Raw genomic sequence first — 18907 nt, 5'->3', positions numbered from 1 at the left:
CACAAAACCAATACAACCATAATACTAATTAAACATCTTTACTTAAGATTTATATTTGCAGGTCAATTACAAAATACTGCTTTCATCAAGTAAATGTTCACATACATCGATTAAGAGTGTACAAAAACAACATGTTTGCATCAGTAGTTTGCTGTTATATACCGTAAACAAAAACAATGTAATAGAATTAAATTACTATATTAGTAAATTTGGTCCAACAGTGGTTACTTCAGCACTTCACAGTAATTTTGATGTATTAGTTGTCACTCATTACTGACTCAACAGTAAAGTAGTAAACTGGGGAAAAAAAGCAAGGCACTTTGGGAAAGTCTAAACCACGCCCCCTAGCTGCCAGTTGGTAAATAACAAGCACCATAATACCGCCACAATTTAACCCTAGAAGATACTATGTACCATAGGAATGTATGTATACTATGCAGAATAGTACTTTGTGGGCACAAAGGGCATCTTGGAGACAACGGCGGGAACGGCTTTTTTCCGGACCTCCACTTGAATCGTTGTCCCATTTTTAGCAAAGGCGGCGTCGACGTAACCCATGGCAATGTTTTTTTTCAGGCAGGGTGAAGGGCAGCCGCTGGTCACCTCACCTAAATAAGAAACCAACATCCTTTATTATGCAAAAATAACTAATATACTGTATATGTATATAATACCTTTAACAATGCTAAAATATAAATGCTGAGAGTGTGTATTTTCTGACCTATGACCTTTCCATCAGGGCTCAATATGGGCGTGTGTTGTCTGACCGGAGGCCCAGTGGACACCAAGCCCACCCTCTTCCTGGCGGTCTTAGCTTTGATCTGTGGTACGATGATGTCAGCACCAGGGAAGCCTTTTGTCTGACGTCGTCGCTTTCCTGCATGCCACATGATGACATCGATGTAGTAAACAGACCCGACCACAGCGGGGTGGGGGCGGTAGGGGTGAGAATGAGGGGGATAATGACACTATAAACACAACTACTTCACCTATCGTCCACACGAGGGTGGCCTCAACGGGCGTGGTGGTCTCATCAATGTCATTGCCGTAGAGACAAAGCCCCGCCTCCAGTCGCAGGCTGTCACGGGCGCCCAATCCAGCCAGTTTGACCTCGCTATGTGCCAGCAGCTTCTCAGTCAGCTCTACCACTCTGGACTGAGGAACTGAGATCTGACAGAAAGTCACACACACACACACACACACACACACACACACACATCAATCATCACCATCTCACATTGCTATATTGGTTTGTATTCTGAGACATAGATACACATTCTAAAGATATAAAAACAGATAAAAAAGATAGGTAATAGTTAAGAATGAGTACCCTTCTACTGAAATTACCTCCACACCGTCCTCTCCAGTGTACCCACATCTGGTCACCCTGCAGCCAGGTACACCAAAGACAGTGGCGAGGGCAGACGTCATGAAGGTCAGCTTGGTGAGGTCCTCCTTCAAGCCCTCCTGCAGCACCCGAGACATGGATGGTCCTGTAAAGCAAACAAGAGGAACATTAGAAATGTACTTTAAAATTACTTTAAAATTTTGGTTTAAAAATGTTTAAATAATTAGTTCACCTTGCAGAGCAATCAAAGCTTCATCCAGGAACTCCAGGTCAACATCAGAGCCTGAAGCCTTAAACTCTGCAAGTCTGGACTGGAAATAACACACATATTAAGTACACATCAGACTACAGCCCGTATAATGTGTTTTAACCTCAGTGTGACATGATAGGGTCACTATAGGTCACACTTTTTTTCATAGGTTGGCTGTTCCTGCGACTTATACTCCAGAGCGACTTATAAATGAAAAAACTGTTTGTTACATAAACACTGGACACCTTTTTTGTTCATGTTTATATTTTGTGTAGCTGATTAACCATTGTGTTAGCATATCTTACACCTATTCAGCCTGTTCTCTATTATTTTATTATTGTTACAACTTGCCTTCCAAGATGATGTAATGTCTGTTTTGGTCAAGTAGTTTGTAAAATAAATTACCCGCAAAAAATGCGACTTATACTACAGTGCGACTTCATTCATTCATTCATTCATTCATTCATTCGAGGGTCGCGCGGGGTGCTGGAGCCTATCCCAGCTGTCTTACGGCGAGAGGCGGGGCACACCCTGGACTGTTGGCCAGCCAATCACAGGGCACATATAGACAAACAACCATTCACACTCATTCATTCACATTCATACCTATGGACAATTTGGAGTGACCAATTAACCTAGCATGTTTTTGGAATGTGGGAGGAAACCGGAGTACCCTGAGAAAACCCACGCATGCACGGGGAAAACATGCAAACTCCACACAGAGATGGGTGGAATTGAATCCTGGTCCCCTAGCTGTGAGGTCTGCGCACTAACCACTCCACCACCATGCAGCCCAGAAAATAAATTACCCGCAAAAAATGCGACTTATACTCCAGTGCGACTTACTATGTATGTTTTTTTCTACATAACTATGCATTTTTGGCCTTGTGTGACTTATACTCCGGAGCGACTTATAGTCCAGAAAATACAGTATTCTTGCTAATCAAGACAACAAAATACAGAGAACAGTTCCTCTTCCTCTGTCAAAGTAGGCAGGTGCTTGTTGCTGCCATCTTTCCACAATAAGGGAGAGCTACAGTAGCTGGGAAGTGTAAAACATAAAATATCACAAAGCAACAGTTTGGACCTTACCCCACGTCACCGGTTGTTTACAGTGAACTTATCAGTACTATTAATGCTGACTGAGCAGTTTGCTCATTCCTGCTTTTACAACATTGGGTCTCCTTCTGCTGTGTTAATACACAATCTATGTATCAGTACTCACCTTCATATGAGCAGAGTCTTTGTCAGCACAGCCAGCGTTAGAAACTACATATAGGTAGTCCTGGTCCGTCTTGGTCACTATGAGGTCATCAATGATCCCTCCCTTGTTATTGGTGAAGAGGGATAGTGTGCCCTATATATTGGTATGATATATATTGGTTATGAAATGATTACTTCCATCCATTCATTTTCTATACCGCTCACCTGGTTGTCTTTAAGTTCCAAAATATCTGCCACCACCAGAGACTCCATGAACTTGATTCTATCTTTGCCGTGGACTTTGGTCTAATGGAAATACAATCGAAGGAAAGACATTGAGAATGTGTGTTTGGTTGTCTGAAGTCGGCCATGTTGGCTGCTGTCCCTCACCTGCAGCATGTGGCTGACATCAAAAATGGAGCAGTGCTCTCGGGTGTGCATGTGTGAGCTGATGTGACTGTCTTTGTACTGCACCGGCATACTCCAGCCTGCAAACTCCACCATTTTGCCACCGTGCGCCTTGTGGAAGTCGAAGAGGGGCGTCTTCTTCAGGGCGGACTGGAAGAAAGCAAAACAGGACACTTTAGGAATGTTATTAGTCTCTTTTTTCAGGAATTTTATGACTTTTAGCATTGTAAAAAATGAGTGCTTTATCAGAACAGCAGTGGATTATGGGATGCAGTGAATCTGCACGTGAAGTATACATCTTTTCTTTTTCAACAAAAGTCCAAGGTCGGCCGTTCTTAAGTACAGCGGTCAATCGGTGTGTAGTGAAACTTTGTTAAAAGATAAAAATGCCCTAAATAGAATGTTATCAGTGGAGCTTAATGATTAAAGAAGACCTATTATGCTCCTTTTTCGACCCTTTGTATTGAGTTGTGGTGTCCTGTAGAGCAGCTACACACAATAACACAATTAACACTATAGCGTTGCAGGAAAAAATTCTCTCTTGATGCTAAATGGAATAACCTCGAATTAATGTGATTGCTAATAATTGTACAGTATTTGATTTTTCATTTTTTACAGTGTATGAACATTTGAACAGTGCTGTATATTGTGTAATCTTGTGGTGGTTGCTATCATGTGACCATGAGTTCCCACATACAAATACTATATTACGCAATACATAAAAAATGGATATTTGTGGGTTTTGTATTCAATTCTTTTGTGACTGCAATGCATAAATCTTCCACTATAACTGGGAATTGAATAACATGGGGTTACCATGACTACACGAGAATACCTGTGTCAAACTGGTGATTCAAAACATTCCATCCGTGTTTATCTATTTTTGGTTTTAAATGATGCTTAAGTTACCGATGATTTCCACTCACCTCTCCACTTGACGCGTGTCTGTGCTGCAGGTCCCTGAATGCACCTCCAGCTGCCCGCATCCCAGGTTCACCGCAAGCCCGGAGCCGAAGCCCCGAAGCCCCGGCTAACAAGCGAGCCCACATGTCAACACCTAAAGTCCCACTGCTGGAGTGTGTCGAGTCGCTCCCAGCCTCCGTCCGACGATACTCCTGGTGGGGTAATAACACCACTTCCGCTTGTGCGTGTGGCTCAACTCTTTTTAGACTTCGGACCCATCATACAGCTGAGTTGACTGGTTTCCTGGTCACGACACGCGCAGGGGTTTGTGGGAAATGTAGTGGATTGACGATAGCTTTAGCTTGATTTGTAACTTTCGTTATAGATGGTATTTTGTAATACAACAATTTCATGTCAATAAGGAAGAGCCATACTTTACATGTATTGAAACTTCCGCTTGTGCGTGTGGCTCAACTCTTTTTAGACTTCGAATCTATCATACAGCCGAGTTGACTGGTTTCCTGGTCACAACACGCGCAGGGGGTTGTGGGAAATGTAGTGGATTGACGATAGCGCCAGCTTTAGATCTCGCTATATAGCTAGCAAGCTAGCTAGATTTGTAACTTTCGTTATCGATGGTATTTTGTAATATAACAATTTCATATCCCTAAGGAAGAGACATAATTTACACGTATTGAAATTGTAAGGTATCTAAACAATTATTTGAGTGTCCTGATAGTAGAAATATTGTCAATATGGACATTATAGTGTCATGCTACTAATTTCTTGTTCGTGTATTTGTCAGCCGGAAGGCTACTTCCGGTTTTACAAAAGAGTGGCGCCATTATGATTCAAGGGGTGAACAGTTAGTGATTCATTTTTTTTTAAATGTCTGCAGTATAAAAGTTATTTAAGCAACAAAGCTAGCTAAAAACACTTAATGTTTGGGGGAAAGATTGAGATTAGCACTAGCTAAAACACACTTTCTTTGTTCCTGGTTCACTTTTTGGTCCACTTTTTAGTCTGACTTTGTAGACTTTGAGTATGTGGGATCAATATTTTTTTTTCATTTATTCAACTTAACTGCACTTTGACATGGATATATTTATGGATATAGTGTGTGTGTATGCGTCCCACCCTACTAGCCTGTCTACCTAATAATACCACCATGTCTCAACTGCTATTTTAGGACACTTGGCTTGGGAAAGGCCTCTCTGTCTCTCTCTCTCTTTCTCTCTGGCAGCTGACTTGATCCTAAATGTGAACCCGGTCACAAAGACTTGGAAAAGGGATCACATCCGAACGTCCTCTGCAGTTGGAAACTGACGTGTACTGTTGAAGACAGAGCCGTGTCTCTTTTTTTAGGACTGGTTTGAATTGAATCGAATGATACACTGGACTAAAGAATTGAATGTTCTGTCTACCACATGCTTATGACTGATACACAAGAACAGGAATAGTACTTTTCTTCATGGTGAATAAAGGTAAGTAGACCTATGGCTGTGCTTTTGTAGGAAATTTGATTTGCTTGGAAGCAAAGAATTGACTTTACAGTGGTACCTTGGTTAATGTCTGCCCCGGTTAGCACATTTTTCAGTTAACATCCATCATATATGCAAAAATTTTGCCTCGGTTTGCAGTCATCTGCCTGGTTACAACAGTTAGTTTTACAATATGGTGCATGTAACAAATGGTGCTTGGTAAACTAATGCGGCCATCTTGGATCACTCACCTAAGACAAAATCTTGCCATACTTACATAGTTTCAGAAGCAGGGCTGCTGTGCATGGATCTAACAAAGAAGACACCTGCAATGAATGAGTCTGTTGATGAATTTAAGGAAAACTTATAAACCATCAATTTTTAGGTGTCTGGAACGGATTAACTGGATTTACATTCTTTTCTATGGGAAAACTTACCTTGCTTAGAGTCTGTTTTGGTTTGAGTCAGACCTTCTGGAGTGGATTAATGATGCTAACCAAGTCACCACTGTAAATAGATATAAACTCTTCCATGCGGCCATCATAAAACCTCCATACAAGTGTAAAAATAAATTAACATAATGATGTCCCAGTTGACAGTCGCCATGTCAAGACCCCCTTCGCAGACCACTCCGCAGGCCTACAGGGTCAGCGACAAAGACCTGACTGAGATTGAGCTCCATTCTGTGGACTCCATCAATGACCTTCACCGGACACATCCTGACCACAACCACAAAGGTACATGCACATATTGTATGCTGGTAACAGATACAAGGTATACACATAGAATAGAAGAGTACATACACATACAGTATGTTATGTACAAGGTACATAACATATCAAAGACACAAGTAAAAGACACATGCACAAAGGCATTTGTACATTCCAAAAACATGCATGTTAGGTAATTGGTGGATATAATACTAGCAATAAGTGTATAGTAATATGCTAGTAGCACAGATATAAGGGTACACACACTGTGTATGATTCCAGGGTCAAGGCCACCCCGCCCAACTTATACACCTTCTGTGAATGGAACCCCACATGTGCATCACATGACCAGTGTGGGCAGACGAGGAGGCAAATGGCAGAGTCATCTTCAGGACATGTTGACTCCCAGCTCATCACGAGCGTACGCCATGGCATGTGCTGTCATCACCCTGCTACTCATCACACTTTTACTCATTTTCTACTTCCTGGGTCAGCAAATACCTCCTTTTTATATTATTATTATTATTATTATCACAGCATATTGTAATATTCCGAATATTCTCCATCAGTACAACAGGGAAGTGCACTCTGGAGGCTGACGGAGGCCGTGAGGGAGAAAGAAGCCTCGGCGGCAGAGCTCACTTTGTTGATTCAACAACTACAAGAGCTGACACTCAACCTCACAGTCACTCGAGGACGCACATGAGAGGAGACGGAGCCAACATATTCATTATGCATGCTTATTGACCGACACTACCTTGATCATTATTGTGATTATTATTATTGTTGTGATATTTTACATGTTTAAGAGGTTTATATGGAGGTGCGGTGGGGGTGGACTTTCTTTTTTTGCATTTTCCTTGACTGTTATTGCCAGCTTTACCATTTATTTGACTGTTTTCAACCTATAATTAAAGGTGACTTGTATGTCTTCTTGTTATTATTATTATTATGTAGGTTAATTTAGGTTATTATTAATATAGTTTACATGGACATTCTAAATTGTCCATAGGTATGAATGTGAGTGTGAATGGTTGTTTGTCTATATGTGCCCTGTGATTGGCTGGCGACCAGTCCAGGGTGTACCCCGCCTCTCGCCCAAAAATCAGCTGTGATAGGCCCCAGCATACCCACCATAACCCCAGTGAGGACAAACGGCAAAAAAAATAAATGTTATTAAAAACATTACCTTAATAAACATTTTTTAAATGTTGAGCCCCTTAAATTGTATTAATTTTATTTCATTTATGTGAAAATTACATTAAAATTAAATTTCACACCAATCCTCCAGATGGATTTTCAAACTATGGGTGGCACACGTATATATATAAGTCATCCTAAATCAACCCAGCAAAGGCCTCCCCTCTGTATTATGTGTTTTTTTTAATATCCCAATGAGTTACAACCCAATAAAAAGACACCAAACTACCGTATAAGTCGTTCCAATTCACGATCTATTACGCAGTTGTAGATTTCTTCCGTCTGGTCCGGATCAGCATCTCGACATCGACTGCTCATGTCTGTCCAATTGAACATGGCGGCACCCATGGATTCGCGTGCCGTGTTTACAGACGGTGTGCGAGTGGTCCTTCATAATTGGCCAGTTCTTCAGGTAAAAACACACACACACGCGCATGCGGACACACGCTCATATACGGAAGTGAATACGTACACGTTTCTGTACGTAAGTATAGAAAGACGCGCACACCGGAAGTGTCGGACAACCGTACGAGAGATGAGCTTGGGAGCTACACAGTGACGTTGACGTGCTTTGTTATCAATAAAAATAGAGATTAAATGGTGACGAATCTATGGATATGGAAAGAATGGTTATGTTTTCTAAAGACGTTATGACAAAAGGTAAATATCACGCTCATCTATGGTTATGAACTTTGGGTCTTGACCAAAACAACATTCCCCCTTCCAGATTGCGGTGGACAATGGCTTTGGAGGCGTGTACGGGCAGCAGAAAGCTGACTGGATGGTGGATGTTGTCCAGCAGTATTTCCATGACAACAGTAAGTACAACCATGTCACCTGTCAATTCATCCATCATGTTGCATAAGTTATGACAGTGATTTTCTAACTAGGGTCGCTGCAACAAAAAAAAGTTGGGAACCACTGAGTTATGAAATTATTTTACGTTATCCTTACATAGGCCTGTCACAGTAATCAATCAGTAAATCAATCAACCATATGATAATTAATTCAAACTCAACAGTGGTGTGGAAAGTCTTTTTTTGCATGATTGTTGCCCCACTAATCTTTGCAGAATTGTTGTAATTCAGCCACATTGGAGGTTTTTTTTTTACTGTCAAGCTCAGATAAACCACTGATATTATTGCATGTATAATAATAGAACATAATAATGAAATATTTCTATTAATGTGTCATCTTTCACCCTATAAACTCTTGAAATGCTGTCATTTCAAGTGTATTATTAACAAGCATTTTTTTTGTCATAAACTACACTCAAAAGACGTCCCTCTCGGTACCGGCCATTTTTGATTATTTTGACAGATTTTTCAGGGCATACATAATATTGTGCTTCTGGGCTATGTAGACATGGTATATACCAAAATAAATATTAGACTCTCATCTATCATTAGGAAAAAAAAGTTTGTTTCTACCTTTCTCTGTTCTTGAGCAATCTGCAGTCAAACATAGGTAAGTTTCAGCAAAATCAGTTCTAAACAAATAAAGAGCTTGCAACCAAAAGGCGCTAAATCCATTTTGACTGATTTCGAGAAAATCAATGATTTTTAATTACGCACATATCAATCTATTTGGTCATCAAGTCTATATTGCAAATGAAAGAGCTATCAGTATAGGTCATAAAAATGCATGCTATAAAAATCCTGCACACACCATGTATTTTATATATATTTTTTATTATTTTTTTTTTTGATTTAGCGCCTTTTGGCTGAAATAAATTTGAAGTCACCTTTAACTTCTTCAATGGCATTGTTGTAAAAGAATGTAAGGTGCTTTAATGTGCTATGCTAATAAAATAATTACAACACAGAAGCCATTCTCAACATACAATACACCCCCCCCACCCACACATGCACTCGTTCACCTTCACACATTACAGAAACCAAATGTTATAACCTACCACTAGTACACTGTTACTGATAAAATTTTAAATGTCATTAATTTCAACAATAGAAAATTAAACATCCAAGAATATCTCTTATTTTCATGTTCACATCAACATACAGCCACAAGCACATTAATTCCCTAACACCAAATGGCACATATGGGACTGAATCAAACACAAAATTTCAACTCACCTTCACCGCTATTTGATCTCCTTTTAGCCTTGTTTTTCTTCCATTCTCCTTCATTCTTCTGTCTTTTCCTTGGGTTATTTGTTATATCAGCCAGCTCATTCATGGTAAAACTGCACTAGGATTGTATAAATTGCAGTATTTTTGCGACTTCGTATTTGATCAAAATGTACACAAACAAAACAGAATGCGCACTGATACTGGCTTTCTGTATGTGCAGTGCCAATTGTATTCTTCTCTCTGATTGGTCAGATTATCAATAGATGGGAAACTTGGGCCAATCAGAATAAAGAAAGGGATTTAGCTCCTTTTGGTTGAAATCTGAAATGGAAATAGCGCCTTTTGGTTGAAAGCATAAATCACTTTTTTTCATATTTTTTTAAATGATTTCAAGACAAAAATATGTGATTTGGATACACATGACAGAGGTCTATTAAACTCATGAAAAACATGCAAATTAGTGAAAATTGGATTTAGCGCCTTTTGGTTGCAAGCTCTTCAAATAAAAAAGGAGAGAAAAGGCATTTGTGAAAACATTTCAAGCAAAACTTTCACTTTGACACAAATTTAGCAATATATATTTAGCCACAATGTGTACACGATTACGCAACATGCTGTGTTCTTATAAAATAATTTTTTTTCCCTCCTAACTTTCACTTTGTTACCTTGCACTGCTCCTGACGAGGGTCCATTCTTTTGCTGTGTGTGTGCATTATCAGCTGACCTTCAGCAGTTTGAAGTTGAAGATTACATCGCCACCCTCATGGATCAGGAGTTTGACACCGTGGTGGATGACGGCAGTTTACCTCAAGTACACACATCATCATCATAATTGTATTTTATTATAAACAATTACATTGTTTTATTATGATTCCGATCCTGAAAATGTGATACCGCAGCTCTGTATTTACCGCCACTCGTCGCCTTATAACAGCTTTCATGTCCTCAGGTTTGTGTTAGACTGATGCAGATGTTTGGTCAGTGGCAGCAGGGGGCGCTGCAAGAGCTCACGCAATCCATCCAGTCCCTGACCCAGAATAAGACATCCAGGGCAAAGGTCACAGCCCCGCCTACACAGTCAGACTCAGAGAGTGATGCGGAGACGCAGGTGCAACCACACACACACAAAACATACCTATGGTTCTAGTATTGTGTGATTAAGCCAAGTGTGTGTGTGTGTGTGTGTGTAGGCCATGGAGTGTGACACCACTTCAGTCAACACAACAAATCATCCTCCTCAAGATGAAGACGGATGGACGCTGGTTCAAAAGAGAAAGTAACACAGAGGGGATTATCTTTGAACTTCTTACATGGACCTGAGGACTCGATGGTGATGTCATTATGATCAGTCACATGACATTATGCTATTGTTTTTTGGTAAAGCGCAGCAGGCCAGTTTGTTTTTAATCACACCGGTCTGGTTGCTTGTACATGAACATAATAAATATCACGTCAACGTCAGTCAGAATCATCTTAATAAATTAAAACATATTTTACAAAATGACTGCTTCAGTTTTAACCACATTGTAGGAAATATTCCAGGAGTTCTGCCGCCACCCGGTGGATGCTCGGTTGCTAAGAACTGATTCTACAGTAGTGAATAAATGTCCAAGAAGATCAGTCAACCACTTATTTCCTTTAAAGCAGTGATTCATAACTACTGCGCCACGGCACATAATTATTTCATGCAAATGTTTATGTTGCTGCGCGGTGCAGCAGTGGTCAGCATGTTTTTACCTTGCAGGCAGGACAGCAAGGAGAGTACGCTTGTGTGGGTTTTCTCCGGGTACTCCGGCTTCCTCCTCCATCTTAAAATGCATATTATTGGGCCCTGTGATTGGCTGGGAACCATTCCATACTGTACTCCAAATTTCAAGTCAGCTGGGATGAACTCCAGCACATCAGTCACCTTAATGAGGACAAGAAGAATGAATGAACTAAAGATTAGATTTCACAAAGAGTAAGTCAATTTATGATATACTGTATACTTGTGACATATTTGTAATATTTTTGTAATATAAAACATGTGCCTCGGCTCAATATAAGTTGTGAAACACTGTTTTAAAGCAGCGTCAACCACTAACACCCAGAAGAAAAACAAGCAGGGAAGAAGATCAGGAAAACAATGCAGGAAGAGAAGCATCATGATGGTCACGATGATAACGCCATCAGCTGGTGTGCCGGGGTCGGTCAAGTGGCGTCCTGCAAAGAACATGGAAGTGATTCCTTGAGTTGTACATCTAGAAACAAACTGCTTAAGGCAGTGATTCCCAACCACTATCTAATTTCACTTAATTACTTCAAATAATATTTTCTACAAATAATGTTCACATTATCGACTGTGTGTCAGTGATGTATAGCAGGTGCTGTGGGAAATGTATGCCTTGGCTCAATAAAGTCAGGTAACACTGCCTTACTGTACAATGGTGCCCGACAATTCAGTACAAATGTATTGAAATATAAGGTGCATCACAACAAATCAGTATATCATACAGAAGGTAATTGATTTGCAGTGGTAGAAAATGAATGAATTAATAAAGTGAAATATTGAAAATATATATATATATATATGAAAGTTATAGGCATTGCATGCAATGCGCTTTCTCATGCACTCCACATCATTAATGTTAGAAAATTGTCATGGGTTTTCGCAGTAACGCCCAGCCCTTTCTGTGGTTTCTGTAAATAACTGCCCCATCTATTATTATACTGTATTTACAGTGTATATATATAATAAATGAAATAGTGGCTGCACGGTGGTCGAGTGGTTAGCGCGCAGACCTCACAGCTAGGAGACCCAAGTTCAATCCCACCCTCGGCTATCTCTGTGTGGAGTTTGCATGTTCTCCCCGTGCATGCGTGGGTTTTCTTCCGGTTTCCTCCCACATTCCAAAAACATGCTAGGTTAATTGGCGACTCCAAATTGTCCATAGGTATGAATGTGAGTGTGAATGGTTGTTTGTCGAAATGCGCCCTGTGATTGGCAGGCCACCAGTCCATGGTGGCTCCAGCATACCCGTGACTCTAATGAGGATGAACGGCATAGAAAATGGATGGATGGACATTTTCAAGGTACTCAAAAATGCTTCACAGTAAGATTAAAAAAACATAAAGCTAAATAACAAACAGAAAGGCACATTAAAATGTTTGGAGTTGTTTTTTGAAGGTGGGAAGTTCAGAGCAAGCAGCTTGACCTCCGATATTAGTGGTAATAAAGAAACGTGAATAATTGAATAGGCCCCTCATCCTTTAATTTCTTTAGGTGGTCCTGGGCAGAAAAAGTATAGACACCCCTAATTTTGTGCTCATTGTAAATTAAATTAAATTAAATTGTAAATCATTTAGGAAGCCAGTGCAGTGGAGAAATAATCTTCTCCTCCTTAGTTCTCGTCAGTGCTTAGCATTTTGGACAAGCCCTGGACTTGCCTGTTCATAGATTGTCATAGTCATTCATTGAATAATGTATTTTACTGCTTCCTTTACTACGCTGCCAGAGCCAAATGCAAAGCAGTTTTTAGAGTACCTTCATGCTGAAGGGCGACACGCGTTTACTGCATTCTGTCTGGCTCAAAGTTGGTCTTTCCATTCTGTTCCTCCTTGAGGGATTTGTGAGACAAGTGAGCAGCCTGGACCACACCCTGCCAAACAAGTGTCAGCTTTTGGGAATTGAGCGTACGTCAACACAAGTCAACAGAAGAACATCACGGTCTTACACACCTTGAAGCTTCGTTTCCTCTTGGGAATGTTCTGCTCGGGGTGAAAGAGGATCACGTAGACTTTAGGAATGTAGAGCATCCCGAGGGAGACGGACGCACTGAGAGTCATGGATACGGTCAAAGTGGCTGTCTGGATGAACATCTGGAGTGACGAGCACAAGGTGACATTTGAAGGTCGGTTCTTCGGGACAGTAGTTCAGTGAAATACTTTTTAAAAATTTTTTTATATTATACAGTAAACCTTGGATATATCGTATTCAATTGTTCCCACTGGTTTTGTCCGATATAAGCGAAATCCGTTATATGCGTATACCAGAAAATGTCCGTTTTACGCATATATCGGATTTATATCCGGTATATGCGTAAATCGGATTTTATCCGTTATAAAAAGGCACTTCCTTGACTATGTTTCCAATGTACCTGGACGCGCAGGCAACGCTGCAAACGCTGCAAATGACGTCGTATAGCGGCCTGTCACGATTCGGCGAATCGGAGCGCCACAATGCGGCCATCCGATATATGCGAGGGAAATTTAATGGAAATGCATTGGAACGGGACTGGAGATTTTGTCCGAAATAGGCGAAATCCGTTATAAAAAATCCGATACATGCAATGAATTTTTATTGGAAATGCATTACAGAAAAATTGGTTCTTTTTTATCTGTCCGTTGTGAGCGAATTTCCGATATATCCGAGTCCGATATATCCGAGGTTTACTGTATTTTTTTATTTAGAGCATTTTTTTTCTTTTTGTCAGCTACATTGGAACTGAAGTTGACGGAAGCAGTTGTCAACATAATAAAAATTGGACCTACAACACAAACAGAATGTGTTTCCATCAGTGTTCCATCAATTGGGGAACTAATTTACTTGTCATTATTTCATATTTGTGTCAGCCGCGCATTGGACGAGTGGGAAGATTCACCACTCTTCCAGGTTTTCACCATTTGTAGATACTGGCCCTCGCTATGGTTGGCTAGAGTCCCAAAGCCAACTTTTCTCCCTTAATAATAAAAAGTTTAATTTCAAAACTGCATTCTGTGTGCGATTGTGTGGTCTGATCGTAAACATTTAAGTGTGATGTTTGCATCCATTGGCTTTTGTCTGATTTCCCACCTTTTCTGTTGACTGGGCTGTACCAAAGAAGATTGGCACAAAGGCCAGCCAGACGATACAGGTGGTGTACATGGCGAAGCCAATTGGCTTTGCCTCGTTAAACGTCTCTGGGACTTTGCGGCTTTTAACGGCATACACGGTGCACGTTACCTAGCAACAGAAAGGGAACAGGTTACACGGAAAAACACAGAGGGCGGCTTCATGAGATGAATGTGTTACCATGAGAATGATACTGTAGCTCAGGCAGTAGATGAGTGACAGATCAGACATGTCACACTTGAGAATTCCTCTAGCCAGGTCAGGGTTCGGAGGGCGGAGCTCGTTATAATCGACAATGGTGTGAGGTGGAACGACAGCAAACCACACAAACACACCAAATACCTGACGCACACAAACACACCGATGAGTCGCATCAGCACAAACAGGAAATGGTGCCCGTGGTCTTACCTGGACAGAGATGAGGATGAAGGTGATAAGCAGCTGGGACGTGGGGCTGATGAATTTGGGCGGTGTGACAGACTTCTTGCCCTGTTCAAATATTCGATAGATGCGGTTGGTTTTGGTCAGCATGGCCGAATAGGTGATGGCCATGCCGAGGCCCAGCAGGAGGCGCCGGAACGCACAAACCACCACGCCTGGCTCGGCAATCATCAGGAAAGTGATCAAGTAGATCAGGAAGATTCCTGCGAAGGGGTGGGGTACTATGAACACCACATATAAAACTAAAATCATGCTGTTTGCTAACAACAGAAATACAAATAGACGGTGTGGACATTGAAAGGGTGAAGGAAAATAAATTTCTGGGGATCACAATAGATGAAAATATGAGCTGTAAACCTCATATTACAAATATACAACATAAGGTGGCCACAAATATTTCAATATTGAACAAAGCAAAATTTGTTCTCAATCAGAAATCACTCCACACTCTTTATTGCTCTCTGGTTCTACCATATCTTACTTATTGTGTGGAAATATGGGCTAATAACTATAAAAGTAAATCTTCACTCGCTAAATGTACTGCAAAAAAAGGCCAGTAAGGATAATTCATAATGCCGCCTACAGAGAACATACTAACTCCTTATTTCTAAAATCACAAATACTTCAACTTGCTGATATAGTTCATCTTCAAACAGCTAAAATAATGCATAAGGCTAAAAATAACCAATTACCTAAAAATGTCATCCAATACTTCTCTACAAGAGAGGAGAAATATGATCTCTGGGAAGAACTACATTTGAGACACTTCTACGCTAGGACTACGTTAAAAAGCCATAGCATTTCAGTAAGTGGAATCAAACTATGGAATGGATTGAGTAAGGAAGTCAAACAATGCACAACGATGAGCCAATTCAAGAAACAATACAAGCAGTTGATGTTTGCTAAATACAAGGATGAAGAGTCTTGAACCTACTATGGTACCCATTATGTCATTGGATGGTCATATCACCTCGTACTTCGGTACGAGGTACATTATTTAAAAAATAAAAATAAAAAAAAACCTTAAACTGTATTATAGAAAGCAGGAAGTGAACAAATGTAACAGTTACTGATTGTAAAAGTACCAGGTGGAGGGGTAGGATTTAATAAGCTTTGCTTCTTCCTACTCCTTTTGGACTGTGGAACTGTGAACTGATTATGGGATGCATTCAATTGTAATCTGATGCATGTTCAAATGAAATTAAACCATTACCATTACATATTTACTTCTTAAATGGCTTATTGCTATATTGGGTAATACCTGTGACTATAAGGGTATTATTTAAAGTCTAGAGGGCTCTAATAATGTTAAAAATGTATTTAGAAGGTTGTAATCAGGCTCCAAAAACATTCCATTTATATAAATATCATGGCCGGGATGGTATCTAATTGGTTCTGTGATAAATGAGGCATTACTGCCTGAAGTGTAGCAAAAATACAGTATTCCATTCAAGTCATAGCTACGGTGTTTACCTGTGTGGTACTTCTGTGTACTAGTGTGTACCTGTCAGTAAAACGTAGCTGAGTTCTCGCCCAGCCGCTCTCACTATGGGCGTGTCATTGAAGCGGATGAAAGTGATGACAACCGTGCTGGTTGCTAGGATACCAAGCATGGAAAGAGCGGCCGGCACTAAGGCCCAAGGGGAGTTCCACTCCAGTTTTATGATCGGAGTCGGACGACAGGCGGTTCTGTTGGGAACCGGCCGCATGTCTGATGGACACATCTCACAGGTGAACTCATCCAGTTGGTAGTGGTAACCATCGCAGAGCTGTAGACCGGTTGGAGAAGCAGAGAGACACATCAGACGTACGCGTCAGAGAGACAATTTAGATAGACAGACAGGAAGTTACCTCACAGTGCCAGCAGCACGGGACCCCATTCACCATCTTCTTCCTCTCTCCTGGCTTACAGGGAAAACTACAAATGGAGTCTGGAAGTGATTTATCTCCTCCGGACCACTGCATCTCTTCTAGCTGACAGACAGACGAGCAACATTAACATCTCATTCGGTCATGTTAGATGTTTAATCGGACCTAATCGGAGACTTACGTTAAGACGCAGGTTATTGGTCCACTGGCCAATGACATGGTAGCCAGGGTGACTGTGGTTGGTCATCTGGAACTGGAAGATGTCGTAGCGACCTGGAGCATCTCCGTTCTCATTGAAGAGAACACTGGTGCCTGCACTTCCTGTCGGACAAGGAGGATTCAGGATCAACTGAATCTAACACACCTGAAGTAGACTTTTCCTTCAGAAGAAGCTGTAGGAGCTATTTATTGGTGTGTTCCTAGGTTTTTGATATCTGTTGATTTATTTTTTTGTTGTTGTTGTTTTGTTTGGATTCCTTGATGGTATTTTCTTGTTGGTTATTTATTTATTTTGTTTGTCTATCATATTTTGTTGGGGTTAATTGGTGGTTGATTTGTGGGTTTGTTTCATTGGATGGCACCCTGGGCACCTGCAATATATTTGGGTGGGCGGTGCTCAGGGGACCAGCATGCACCGGGGTGGGCCTATGGTTTTGTACCAGAGCAAGAGAGGCAATAGGAAAAGGCCCTTGTTCCTTTTTTATTCGTTTTGCTTGCTTGGTAATAAAAGGAAAGAAGAAACGGAACAGGATTGTTTGGACTGACTCTTTTGCCTGCGTGAAACAAACCCATGGTGCATCAGTGGCCGTTTGATTATAGGTTACGTTTATTGTTTTGGAGAAGGACAAATAGCCACTACAGAAGCTATTCGCGCATCCATGTTTACGTGACTGAACACACAGACGCCCACATTATGTGTGTGAAAGAGAGAGGAAAACATAAAGGAAAAATAATTTCACTCCGACTCAGAACGTGTTCTCACCGTTGAAATTGACGGCTCGGATGTAGTCGAGCAGAGCGCGACCCTCCACCGGATCCATGTGGCTACAAATTCCTGAGGAGGAGCTGCAAAGGTTCTGCTGCATGCTGTGCAGAGCGTAAGCGACAGCATAGACGGCATCGATCACAAATTGGACCTTCCCTTCCTGTTCGTAAGAAGAGTCCAGGCCAATTCTCTCCTGGCCTGTGGACATCAGATGTAGTCAGGGGAGGTAAAACTCATATAGCTAATAAGACAGGTGTGTTATGATAATTTAACATTTAAAGCAAAGTAGAGCCAAAGAAAGTTACATGTTTTGCAAATATTAATAAATCAAGTGTCACTGTTTTATGGTTGACTACAGTTGGATTAACGCAATGTATTAATAAAACGACAACATGCGTTCCATATTGTACGCTAACCAGAGAATGCATCCATCTGGTACTTTTACAATCAGTAACTTTTACATTTGTTCACTTCCTGCTTTCCATAATACAGTTTAAGGTTTTTTTTGTTTTTTTTTTATAATGTCCCAAAGTATGAGGTGATATGACCATACAATGACATAATGTGTACCATAGTAACTGTCAATATAGTGATTATATAAATATTGGAGTTCCTTACTCAATCCATTCCATAGTTTGATTCCACATACTGAAATGCTATGGCTTTTTAACGTAGTCCTAGCATATAAGTGTTTCAAATGTACCGAAGTACGAGGTGATATGAGGTCACATGACATCTGACACACACCTGTGCACTTTTTTTTGCCAGGGTCCACTTTGACACCAGGACGGGTGAGTTTACACCGGAAGTCGTCTTCCCAGAATTCGTTGAACCAGATGTTCCTGCGGTTGTTCTCCAGAGAGCGTGACATGAAGTATTGATCAAAGCCTGGAACAAACACACACACACACACACACTCATGAGCATACAAACACACACACAATGGTGTCATGGTGTGTTCTTACCGTCTATCGACGCTCGTTTTGGCAGGATGGTCACCGCACCCTCTGCCATGTCCTCTAGCTCCATGATTGGTGAGCTCTTTGCCCCCCAGCTGTCAGAGCCCACAAACAGGAAGTGACCCGTCAGGTTAGCACGCTTGGCTGCTTCAAGGACCTGTCTATCATAGGAGAAAAGGCCAGAGTCAAA

The 18907-nt window shown here is 40.9% G+C and overlaps 4 protein-coding genes across 6 annotated transcripts in view; 2 read left to right on the top strand and 2 right to left on the bottom strand.

Annotated features, from left to right (window-relative positions):
* Positions 1-18: 18 nt before the first annotated feature.
* amt (aminomethyltransferase) lies at positions 19-4586 on the bottom strand. Its single transcript, XM_058083268.1, has 9 exons — positions 4136-4586; positions 3192-3359; positions 3027-3107; positions 2824-2955; positions 1581-1659; positions 1348-1493; positions 990-1170; positions 722-877; positions 19-608 (listed from the first exon to the last, which is right to left on the bottom strand). Exons 1-9 carry the CDS (start codon positions 4256-4258, stop codon positions 433-435), a joined length of 1242 nt encoding a protein of 413 aa, XP_057939251.1. The 5' UTR covers positions 4259-4586; the 3' UTR covers positions 19-432.
* Positions 4587-4671: 85 nt separating this feature from the next.
* Positions 4672-7181, top strand: si:dkey-20d21.12 (uncharacterized protein LOC556245 homolog). 2 transcript variants are annotated; one of them, XM_058083272.1, is made up of 5 exons: positions 4672-4819; positions 5302-5596; positions 6186-6330; positions 6586-6792; positions 6873-7181. In XM_058083272.1, the coding sequence occupies exons 3-5, from the start codon at positions 6198-6200 to the stop codon at positions 7007-7009; spliced, it is 477 nt and encodes a 158-aa protein (XP_057939255.1). In that variant the 5' UTR covers positions 4672-4819; positions 5302-5596; positions 6186-6197; the 3' UTR covers positions 7010-7181. The 2 variants fall into 2 exon arrangements, with proteins under 2 accessions (XP_057939255.1, XP_057939256.1); XM_058083273.1 differs by lacking the exon at positions 4672-4819 and adding an exon at positions 4906-4977.
* Positions 7182-7779: 598 nt separating this feature from the next.
* tsr2 (TSR2 ribosome maturation factor) lies at positions 7780-11097 on the top strand. The gene is made up of 5 exons (XM_058083271.1): positions 7780-7915; positions 8231-8321; positions 10313-10404; positions 10543-10701; positions 10784-11097. The coding sequence occupies exons 1-5, from the start codon at positions 7820-7822 to the stop codon at positions 10871-10873; spliced, it is 528 nt and encodes a 175-aa protein (XP_057939254.1). The 5' UTR covers positions 7780-7819; the 3' UTR covers positions 10874-11097.
* Positions 9378-18907, bottom strand: part of grm6a (glutamate receptor, metabotropic 6a) — a 14648-nt gene continuing 5118 nt past the window's right edge. Inside the window, exons 5-16 of one of the 2 annotated variants that reach the window (XM_058083261.1) lie at positions 18724-18878; positions 18506-18646; positions 17756-17956; positions 16955-17094; positions 16756-16878; positions 16409-16673; positions 14872-15107; positions 14644-14805; positions 14425-14574; positions 13311-13451; positions 13117-13249; positions 9378-11795 (exon numbers count right to left, since the gene is read on the bottom strand). In XM_058083261.1, the coding sequence (XP_057939244.1) occupies positions 13142-13249; positions 13311-13451; positions 14425-14574; positions 14644-14805; positions 14872-15107; positions 16409-16673; positions 16756-16878; positions 16955-17094; positions 17756-17956; positions 18506-18646; positions 18724-18878 (1822 nt within the window). In that variant the 3' untranslated portion in view covers positions 9378-11795; positions 13117-13141. The remainder of the gene's footprint in view (positions 11796-13116; positions 13250-13310; positions 13452-14424; positions 14575-14643; positions 14806-14871; positions 15108-16408; positions 16674-16755; positions 16879-16954; positions 17095-17755; positions 17957-18505; positions 18647-18723; positions 18879-18907) is intronic. The other variant, XM_058083263.1, reaches the window with a different exon arrangement.

This window comes from Doryrhamphus excisus, chromosome 10 (genome assembly GCF_030265055.1).
Source record: "Doryrhamphus excisus isolate RoL2022-K1 chromosome 10, RoL_Dexc_1.0, whole genome shotgun sequence".
In the NCBI taxonomy this organism is placed as follows: Eukaryota; Metazoa; Chordata; class Actinopteri; order Syngnathiformes; family Syngnathidae; genus Doryrhamphus; species Doryrhamphus excisus.
This window is presented reverse-complemented; position numbering and strand designations above follow the sequence as displayed.

Excerpts from the sequence above, each read along its gene's own strand:
- amt (XM_058083268.1), bottom strand. The coding sequence starts at position 4,258 with ATGTGGGCTCGCTTGTTAGCCGGGGCTTCGGGGCTTCGGCTCCGGGCT. Across the intron at positions 1,494-1,580 it reads AGCTTTGATTGCTCTGCAAG|GACCATCCATGTCTCGGGTG; the intron begins GTGAACTAATTA and ends TTTGCTTTACAG. Across the intron at positions 609-721 it reads CCCTGATGGAAAGGTCATAG|GTGAGGTGACCAGCGGCTGC; the intron begins GTCAGAAAATAC and ends TTTCTTATTTAG.
- si:dkey-20d21.12 (XM_058083272.1), top strand. The coding sequence starts at position 6,198 with ATGTCAAGACCCCCTTCGCAGACCACTCCGCAGGCCTACAGGGTCAGC. Across the intron at positions 6,331-6,585 it reads TCCTGACCACAACCACAAAG|GGTCAAGGCCACCCCGCCCA; the intron begins GTACATGCACAT and ends GTATGATTCCAG. Across the intron at positions 6,793-6,872 it reads ACTCATTTTCTACTTCCTGG|TACAACAGGGAAGTGCACTC; the intron begins GTCAGCAAATAC and ends ATTCTCCATCAG.
- tsr2 (XM_058083271.1), top strand. The coding sequence starts at position 7,820 with ATGTCTGTCCAATTGAACATGGCGGCACCCATGGATTCGCGTGCCGTG. Across the intron at positions 7,916-8,230 it reads ATAATTGGCCAGTTCTTCAG|ATTGCGGTGGACAATGGCTT; the intron begins GTAAAAACACAC and ends TCCCCCTTCCAG. Across the intron at positions 8,322-10,312 it reads GCAGTATTTCCATGACAACA|CTGACCTTCAGCAGTTTGAA; the intron begins GTAAGTACAACC and ends GTGCATTATCAG.